We start from the raw sequence: 9,964 nt of genomic DNA, 5'->3' as shown, positions 1-9,964 counted from the left end.
TGAGACTTAGGGTATATTTCAAAGGAACTGATCAGGGCTTCCCTGGTGGCGCAGTGGTTGGGAGTCCGCCTGCCAATGCAGGGGACATGGGTTCGACCCCTGGTCCGGGAAGATCCCACATGCTGCGGAGCAATTAGGCCCATGCGCCACAACTACTGAGCCTGCGCTCTAGAACCCACGAGCCACAACTGCTGAAGCTCGCATGCCTGGAGCCCGTGCTCCACAACGGGAGAAGCCACTGCACTGGGAGGCCCATGCACTGCAGCAAAGAGTAGCCCCTGCTGCAACTGGAGAAAGCCGCGTGCAGCAATGAGGACCCAACTCAGCCAACAAATTAATTAATTAATTAAAAAAATTTTTTAAAGGAACTGATCAAGCAGATTCACTGATGAATTGTGTGGGAGAAAGGGAGAAGTCAAGCGTGAGGAGCAAGTTTTCAGTTGTCCCTGTCAAGGCCCTGTGGGGAGAAGAAGATGTAATGAGGGAGAGTTGGAAAAAGACAACTGAGGTGGACACCACTTCCAAACTACTGGTTCGTCATATGTATTTGTTACCTAGAAATATCATCATTCGCCATGTTTAAAATCTTTACCAGACAAGAGAAGACTGCTGACATGTTGCCCTGTATCTGCTTTATAAACTGCTTGAGGGGCGACGTGGTAGCACACCATCTCGTCCTCGCAGTTACACTGTGGGATCTGGAGTCACACTGCCTGGTCTCCAGGCTCTTCCTTACACTAGATGTGTCACCTCAAGCGAGTCCTTTCTCCTCTCTGGGTCCCATTTCCACATCTGTAAAATGAGGATGATAGTAGTACCTACCTCAGGGTGGTGGTAGGGTTCAAGTGTGACGTACAGAGAGCTCACAGTGATGGTGCTTGTTCAGTGTTAGCCATTATTACTGTTTCTCTTGCCAGTTCTCTGTACTGCTAAGCAGTTCCCTCTTCTCACACAAGTAGACAAACTTTTTTTTTTTTTTTTTCTGCGGTACGCGGGCCTCTCACTGTTGTGGCCTCTCCCGTTGCAGAGCACAGGCTCCGGACGCTCAGGCTCAGCGTCCATCGCTCACGGCCCCAGCCGCTGCGTGGCATGTGGGATCTTCCCGGACTGGGCCACGAACCCGTATCCCCTGCATCGGCAGGCGGACTCTCAACCACTGCGCCACCAGGGAAGCCCGACAAACTCCTTTTAAAAATACATTTTAACAATCCAGTCTCTAGAGAATATATTACAGACACGAGTCACTGTCAGCCTCATAGTATCTCTTGGAAATGCTGTAACCACCTTGTTCCTTGTCTGTTGAGTACTTCAAGGTAATCAAGAGGGTCTGTTGACTATCTAATAGACACTGCCTGGTGCTGTGACACGTGCTTCCAATGCACTGAGGACACATGATCCTCCCACCCCCTACTTCTGCCTCAGAACTGAGATGTGGTACACATTTTTTTCTAGAACAGAGAAATATCAATATATTGCCAGACTTAAAACGAGAAGGGGAAGTCACGGTGAATCTGAAACTAAGAAGTCCTTGAGAAAATGAAAACATCAGGGATCAAATTGAAGAGAGAAGCTGCAGCCTGAAACACTGCTGGCAGGTGCATGAGTGAACACTACCCTAAAAGGTGGGAGCCGTGCTGGGGAGGCGCCGTGCCGGGGAGGCCCCGTACCACTGCAAGTGGTGGAACTTGGGGCCAGGACGGGCTTGGGCAACTCACAGGGGGATTACATGGGGCGCTGTAGTGGGAACAGCCAAGCCAGCAGGTCCACCTGCATCACATACACACACATCCCCGTCTCATACCCTCTAGGGTGGGGAAAACCCGTATCCTCCAGCAGCAAGAATGAGAATACCCAGTCCAGAAGACCAGCCATCAAGGTACCCTGCTCAGTGGCACATCTTTTTTGGCAGTGAAAGCACTGCCTCTCCCTTTAGGCGGGCTGCAGAGGCAGGGGCAGCAGGTGGTCTACCCAGGGGATGTCAGTAGCAAAGGGGAGGAGCTCCCAGGCAGGAATAACCGAACAGTTCAGGAGAGCCCAATGGAAGAAAACAAGTTCACAGAATTTACCACGAAGGAAACAGTTGACAGAAGAAAAGATGCTCCATGCTTACAGTTTTGAGTACTGGAGCTATCCACTGGCCCAGAAGGTCACACCGAGTGCTGTACAAAACCTGGCTGATGGAGTCAAGTCACAGAACATTTTACTTTTTTTGCATCCAAACCCAATTACGATTCCCCAGGACCGAACCTTGGAGAAAACACTACTTTATTTTTCCTCAAGGCTCTTCTTCCTATAACAATAGATTTAATTCAAAGACACGTAGAATAATCTTATTACTGATAAACCTTTCTCCACAATGTGTTCTCTCCCTGTGGCATACTGTCCTGAGACAGTGAACCTAGAACCTGCTATCTGCATGGATGGGAAGAAAGGGAAAAGTACACCGAATACTCTACATCTCATGTGATGTTTTGCATTCCCACGTGAAACGTTACATGGCCCACCATCAGCATTTATTCATTCCACAGACTTTCGGAGCCAGACACCAAGACTACAAAGTAATTGAAAAGGAAGGTGAATAGGAATTTGGGAGTAATATATACACACTATTACATGTAAAATAAACAACAAGGACCTACTGCCTAGCATTGGGACATCTACTCAATATTTTGTAATAACCTATGTGGGAAAAGAATCTGAAAAAGAATATAAATATGTATAACTGAATCACTTTTCTGTATACCTGAAACTAATACAACATTGTAAGTCAACAATACTTCAGGTACGTACATCCAATACTTAAAAGAAAAAAAAAATACTTTTATCACGGAAAAGTGGAAACACCTGCATCTTCAAGGCGCCATCTGGTACTTTCTAAAGTCTGTTTCACGGGTGTATTAGATGAAAGTTGGGGAAAGATGTCAGTTAAATTTATGCTTTCTCTTCGCTAAAACAAAAAGCAAAATACAATACACCGTGGGAAAGACGCTGTTGTAAGAATTCCACAGCAGCCAGAGAGAGGAGAGGCTCCGGACCTCCACGGCCAGCATTATGTAGGCAAGGATGAGCTGGGTGTGGGCCCAGGTGAGAGTTCTGTAGAGGACCCGCATCGGCCCGGATCTGATGAACACATTGGCAAAGGTGTGAATCAGGTAGTCGGCTTCCACCATCACAGCCCAGCAGAGGAAACCAAACACCTGTCCCGGGTGGAGTCCGTGCCACCAGGCCGAGAAGACGAACGTCTGCAACAAGGGCCAGGTCCTGCCCTGCTGGAAAACGAGGCGTCGGAGCCACCGAGCTGTGCTTTGGTTCCACTTTCTGGTGAACAGAGCTATCCTGTGGGTTGTTTCCAGCGTCCAAATGTCCGCATCAGGGATGTATCCCTCCTCACCGGGGCTCTGACCAAACTCAGATCCAAAGCCCGCTGCGTAGAGGAGGGAGTCATCCAGGAGCCAGTGGGAGTAGTAGGTGAGTTTGAAGAGCCCGGCAGTGGACCACGTGACATAGACACACTGCAGCTGCCGGCAGTCCGTCAGTCCTGCCCCTGCACTCACCGCCCGCCTCACCACGACCTTCAGACACTCTAGTCCCAGAATCTGCAGACCCCTCCGGGTCAGAGCCCAGAAAGAGTGCCTGGGATACAAACTGCTGGGCCCTTGAACACGAGCCTGAAATCTCTGGAAGGAACAGAGGGGGCCTCCTAGGAGAGCAGGGAAAAAGAGCAAGTAGCTGAAATAGGGCAGAGCCCCCCACAGACGCTCAGACAAAGAGCTCCTGTTCCTGATGCCTCCTCCTGCTGCTGCTGCTGCCACTTTCCCCTCACGAATGTCCAGAGACAGGGATGTGACCCTCTGGGTCAAGAGCATGAGGGAAGAAAGAGTGACGCAGAACCTGAAAGAGATTTTTTTTTAATGTAAAAACACTCCACGTTTACTTTATCCCCTTGCAGTGCCTCACCCAAGACCCAATGGCAGGGACTTCCCTAGCGGTCCAGTGGCTAAGACTCCATGCTCCCAATGCAGGGGGCCCAGGTTTGATCCCTGGTCAGGAAACTAGATCCTGCATGCATGCCACAACTAAGAGTCTGCATACCGCAACTAAAGATCCCACGTTCCACAACCAAGACCTAGCCCAGCCAAATAAATATTAAAAAAAAAAAAAAGACCCAGTGGCAGATGGGTGTCTCTGAACAATTAAGACCAATCATGGCCTGCAGTTCCCCCACAAAGACTCTTGGATTAGTCCAGAACCACAGGCTCCTCCGAGCAGGATGGAAAGGTAAATGGAGAAATGAATCATTAGAGAGGCAAATAAATGAATGATGAGGAATATTATGGTGAAACGTTGATTATCGTATTTCTAAGAATACCTTATAAAGATTAGGATCGAGAATCAGGGAGAAATTTGTCACAGAAGAAACAAGACCTTAGTTCTGTTTAGTCTTAGTTCTTCCTATAGACACTATAGGAAGTTGGAGATTTGGACTGTGAACCAGTCCCTGACTGAATGATTCTGAAGGCTTTGGGATTTGGGCTGAGGAAGGGTGAGTCAAGCTGGAGGTTCAGGGTGTATGCTGAGTCATTAGCAATTTGAGCTGTGTTCTTAACCAATCACCTGACCTGTTCCTGCATCACCATCACACAGTAGAGAAGATCCTGCTGACCGTGGAGAAAATTAACGAAACTTAGTGACACACTCTACAATCAGGAGCGCTGTCCTGTGGGGAGAAAATGGCTGTTTCCCAACCGTTGCTGCTTCCGCGTCTGAGAACTTAAGGACAACTGACCTTCTTGGTTGACCTATCAAACAGTAAGCGAAGTAGCCGCCAAATGCCACTAACCCCTGTTCAGTCAGTCCTCTTCTGTTCAGGGCTGAATGTGTCCTTCCCCACCCCAAATTCATATGTCGGGGTCCTAACCTCCAGCACCTCAGAATATGTATATTTGGGGATGGGTCTTTAAGAGGTAATTAAGGTAAAACAAGGTCATGAGGGTGGGCCCTAACCCAAGATGACTGGTTTCCATATTAGAAGAGATAAGGACACAGACACACATAGAGGGAAGACCACGTGAAAGCAGAGGGAGAAGACGGTATCTACAAGCCAAGGAGAGAGGCCTCAGGAGAAGCTGAACCTGCCAACACTTTGACCTTGGACTTTCAGCCTCCAGAGGAAGTAAATGTTTGCTGTTGAAGCCACCCTGTTCGCAGTACTTTGTATGAGAGCCAGAAAAACTAACACATCTTCCCGCTTCAGCCCAGGTTCAGCCTCCCTCCCGTGCAGCCAGATTCTTCAACTTGCTCCTCCAGCCCCTATCAGGTCCGGCCTTCTTCCTGAAATCCTAAGTCACCACATCGCGGTCAGTACTCCCCACTCCCTATCCACCCACCATCTTGCCTCTTCTTCAGAGAAGCAGGCCCTGGAGCCTTTGGTGAAAACAGTCAGAATAAAGAATAGGATTCTGGGTGTGGGAGGGATGGCAGAGTAAGGCAACCCATGGCAGCTAGAATCAGAGAGGTGACCCCCTCGACAGGTCACCGCTCCAGTTCACCGTGCGACCATGAAGCCAGTCCAATGGTGATAACGTCGAGAGCAAGGAACAGCAGGCTTCAGGATGGCAGAGACGCCTGTTTCCCTCTAATCCTGGTGATCTCACTGGCTCAGGAAAACAACGTCCCTAGACTGTAATTAGCGCCCTATTTTTTTTCTTCCTGGATGGAGTGACTTCCCTTTTTCTGGGGGATGGAAGAGCTGAGTGTCAGTGAAAGTAAAACTCTTGCAGAGCAGGTGTGTGGGAAGGCAGCAAAGGTTTATGGTAGATTTATACCTTCCCTGTCCTACTGAAACAGCGGGGAGGCTGCCGGCTATGTGTCTAAACTACCTACACTGAGGTGTGTGTAACCTGCTTAGTCACCTGCAGGCCGGCCTCATCTGTGGGCCCTGGGACTCCTGGTTCACCCCCTTTCTCGGGCACAATGTGAATTACAGCTAGTGTCAGGCACTGTGCCATGCAGGCAGTACATGGTAGTTATTAGGAGATTAGTCATACAATGACGCTTACATTCATTCATTAACTCTAACCTAAGAGGCTTGCAAGATAGGTATTGCTATCCCCCCAACACACACTTACACACACCCTTTATTTCAGGAAAAGACATTGAGGCTGAGAGAGGTTGACTGACTCACTCAAGATCACGCTGATGGGATGCGGAAGAATTTGGATTCAAAGTCCACACCCAGGTCCTCCCCACCAGCACCCCGGTGCGAGCAAACCCTGGTGGGCTCCGTAGGAACACAGGAACGGGCTGCTTTACCTCGTGGAAGGAGCTTCTTGCAGATAATACTCCGTATAGTGCAGACCCAGGTGGCACAGCGTCTGCCAGCTCATCTGAAAGAGGAAAGTCAGCCTGTGGACGTCCTGGGGGCCCAGCGAGTGGATCAGGACCACGGTGCACAGAGCGGGGATGAAGACCAGCACAGCGAAGGAACCCATGGCGGCTACTGCCAGGGCTCCTCCTACCACCAGGAGGAACAGGTACCTGGAACACAGAATGCCTTGGAGCAGTGCGACAGATGAGTCACTTCCCGTGGCAGCCCATCTGTGGAACCCAGTGGAGGTGGGCGCCCCCTCACCCCTACAGAAGTCACACTGTTGTCACTCTGCAGTATTCCTCCTGTTCTGAAGGAGAGAAACATGGAGGGTAGAGGCAGAGTCCATTTGTAAACCACTTCTGCAGGAGACAAATCTTGACTTCTGCCTCTGGGACCCTGGGCACCCCTCTTTGATGTCTGCCAGACCAGTGGGGAGACACCTGCCCCCAACAATCCTGTGGGGACTGGTCTGGAATGTTTCCCAGTAGGGTCACACCCAGCCCTGCGCTTGCTGCCCAACCAAAGTGATGGGAATCTAGGATCCAAGATCTAGGAGGACTCTAGATATCATCTCATACAGATGAGTCTCTTCCCTTTCCACAGAGCTGCACATCCTGGCCCTCAATGCCTCCCTTTGATAAGTGTTTGAGAACTCAATTACAAAGTCTTTAAGTGTATCGTTTAATAATTTTTGTCGTCTGCATACATAGTTTAGCCTATTCTCCAAATTCAAACAAATAAAACCATACAGTATTTGCTTATTTGAGTAGAGCTTCTATCATTAGTATAATATTTTGTTTTTTTAATTTACTGAAGTATAGTTGATTTACAATGTTTCAGGTGTACAGCAAAGTGATTCAGTTATACATATGTATACTCCTTTTCAGATTTTTTTCTATCATAGGTTATGATAAGATATTGAGTGTAGTTCCCTGTGCTATACAGTAGGTTCTTGTTGTCTGTTTTATATATAGTAGCGTGTATATGTTAATCCCAAACTCCAAATTTATCTCTACCCCCTCCCCAGCTATCCCTTTGGTAACCATAGTTTGTTTTCTATGTCTGTGAGTCTATTGTCTATCTCTGTTTTGTAAATATGTTCATTTGTATCATTTTTTAGATTCTACATGTAAGTGATACCATGATATTTGTCTTCATATCTACCCTTAATCCTCTCTACTGTACTTTAAGTTCTCATGACTTGGTGCTTTTTGCAATGTTGTAAATACATGTTGTAAATGATATTGTAAATACATCAGTGAAGTGGTTTGTGGAGCATGCCTCCTTTGGAAGCCAGCGGATGCCCTCTGGATCTGCAGAGGCACCAGAGTTTCCATATTATGAGGACTCAGCTCTTCTCTCCACAGTATATGGAGATTTGTTTGTTTTTTCCTTTTAACTGGTGCCTAGTTAATAAATCTGAACAAAGAGGCCAGAAAAAAAATCTGAAACAGGGACTGAGTGGTCAGGGACAGGAAAAGTGAATGAATCTCTATGTCACAGGGTATAGATCATGGCTCCTTGGCCTGTGACGCACACGCCTTTTGCAAGAATTTCTTTCTTTCTTGAGGGAGACGGCAGGTGTTTCAGTGTGCGAGGCTCTATTCCACAGGCCCTGGCCATTCCTGAGCTTCAGCCTATGCTTGGGATGACTCCTCCTCTACCCGCCCAAGCCTTCGCCTCCCTGCCATCGGAAAATAGGGGAGAACACTTATTCCTTACACAGCAGAGGTGAAACATGAAACAGTGCCCTCTCCCAAAGCAACTGCCCTGGGGATTTGTAAACATTATTATGTCTACACATGTACAATGCAGGATGCATGATTTTTTGGAGTGCTGATTTTATTCTGGGCATTGGGCCAATAATTCCTTTATATGAAATATCTTCATTTAACCCTTAAAACAACCCCATGAGGTAGGCATTATTATTTCCATTTTACAGATGAACTCAGAGAGTTTATTCACATACACAAGACCACTCAGGAAGTGAGGGACCGGGACTCACCAGGCTAACTCCCAAAGCCAGCAATCTTAACCTATGGGAATTAGCCCTTATTTTTGCACTTGTTTTGCTTTATTGTTTGTGATTCTTTCTCAATAGGAAACTTTTTTTTTAACAACTGCTTCCCTCGTCTCCTAAACAAAGGTAAAATGCCATCAAACAGTTGTGAAGATGTAATAACCTACCATAGGGCTTCCCTGGTGGCGCAGTGGTTGGGAGTCCGCCTGCCGATGCAGGGGACGCAGGTTCGTTCCCGGTCCCGGGAAGATCCCATATGCCGCGGAGCGGCTGGGCCCGTGAGCCATGGCTGCTGAGCCTGCACGTCTGGAGCCTGTGCTCCGCAACGGGAGAGGCCACAACAGTGAGAGGCCCGCGTATTGCAAAAAAACAAAAAAACAACAACAACAACAAAAAAATAACCTACCATAGTTTAATCGAACTCAGCCATCCTGGTTGCTAGAAACAGCTAGATTTTACTTATGAATCCCCAATATATAAAAATCCTAGTTTCCAAAATAAGTGAATTATTAAGAGGTTGAACTTTGGCAATGGATTTTCACTTTACAAAAGGATATTCCATAGAACCTTTTTTTAAAAATAGGGAGTCTCTAATGTATTGAATTTACCAGGTATAAAAAAATCATTTCAATCAAGTTATCAAATCTCTAGTGACAAAAATTTTGGATCCCATGTAGAGATAAAACTAATCGAACAAAATTTATTTTGACTTTTTTCATTTCTCTGAGAAATCATACAAAGGCATTAAAAGAATCACATAGTTGTATATTTAATAAAATTTAATTTTATTGAAAATGATAGAATTCCATGAAATTAAGACTGTTCAAGAACATCTGGGGCATATGGTTGATTTATAGATGCATCTATTTGGGGAATTCCTATATCACCCCAACATCCCTCTGTCCCCCATTTATTTTCATCCTTTTCCTACTTAATGTGACCCTATCAAACTTTGGCTGAGTCAATGCAGACATGATGTCAATTTCCAGTTCCGATTCACTCTATTAGACATAATCATGATCAAGCGATCAATAATCGGTGGCAGTGATAACTTAAAAACAACCAGTGTAATTAGTATTTAATATTCACATCTGCACTCCAACCTGGGCTTTTTGATCTACTATAGTATTCATAGACGTAAGAGCAAAATTAGCCATCAAACCTACCTGGCATGAGTGGAAAATGAATCCATAATGCAGAGATAATTAAAGAGAAGCGCAAAAGGAAAAGCAGCCACTTGATAAAGTGATACAGGATGGAGGAAGAACAGCTGAAGCCAATCCATCATGAACTGGAACAAAAGATACTGTCCTTTCCAGAATCCTTAACGGATGCTTTCCTGGAAATCTCAACCAGGTTCTCTTTGATCTTTTTATACGGTTTAGGAAGGCCTGGCTGAGCAAAAGGCAAACAAAAGCACTGGAGATAAGCAGTATAAAAGTTGGCTTTCTGATAAAGGGAACTCACTATAGAAACCAAAACGCATCTGGTGTTAGATTACCTAGTAAGGATATGTATGAAAAGCATTGCTTTCAGAAGTTCTGGGTTTGTTTATGTACTGCAGTATTTGCCTT

The 9,964-nt window shown here is 46.5% G+C and overlaps 1 protein-coding gene across 1 annotated transcript; it reads right to left on the bottom strand.

Annotated features, from left to right (window-relative positions):
• Positions 1–2,864: 2,864 nt before the first annotated feature.
• On the bottom strand, positions 2,865–9,735 carry MBOAT4 (membrane bound ghrelin O-acyltransferase MBOAT4). Its single transcript, XM_024765122.1, has 3 exons — positions 9,557–9,735; positions 6,313–6,537; positions 2,865–3,891 (listed from the first exon to the last, which is right to left on the bottom strand). Exons 1-3 carry the CDS (start codon positions 9,676–9,678, stop codon positions 2,922–2,924), a joined length of 1,317 nt encoding a protein of 438 aa, XP_024620890.1. The 5' UTR covers positions 9,679–9,735; the 3' UTR covers positions 2,865–2,921.
• Positions 9,736–9,964: the final 229 nt, after the last annotated feature.

Source organism: Neophocaena asiaeorientalis, unplaced genomic scaffold (genome assembly GCF_003031525.2).
Source record: "Neophocaena asiaeorientalis asiaeorientalis breed wild unplaced genomic scaffold, Neophocaena_asiaeorientalis_V1.1 scaffold14, whole genome shotgun sequence".
Lineage (NCBI taxonomy): Eukaryota > Metazoa > Chordata > Mammalia > Artiodactyla > Phocoenidae > Neophocaena > Neophocaena asiaeorientalis.
This window is presented reverse-complemented; position numbering and strand designations above follow the sequence as displayed.

Coding starts and splice junctions, on each gene's coding strand:
- MBOAT4 (XM_024765122.1), bottom strand. CDS start 9,678: ATGATGGATTGGCTTCAGCTGTTCTTCCTCCATCCTGTATCACTTTAT. Junction 6,538..9,556: donor TCATTTTCCACTCATGCCAG/GTAGGTTTGATG, acceptor TCTGTGTTCCAG/GTACCTGTTCCTCCTGGTGG. Junction 3,892..6,312: donor CAAGAAGCTCCTTCCACGAG/GTAAAGCAGCCC, acceptor AATCTCTTTCAG/GTTCTGCGTCACTCTTTCTT.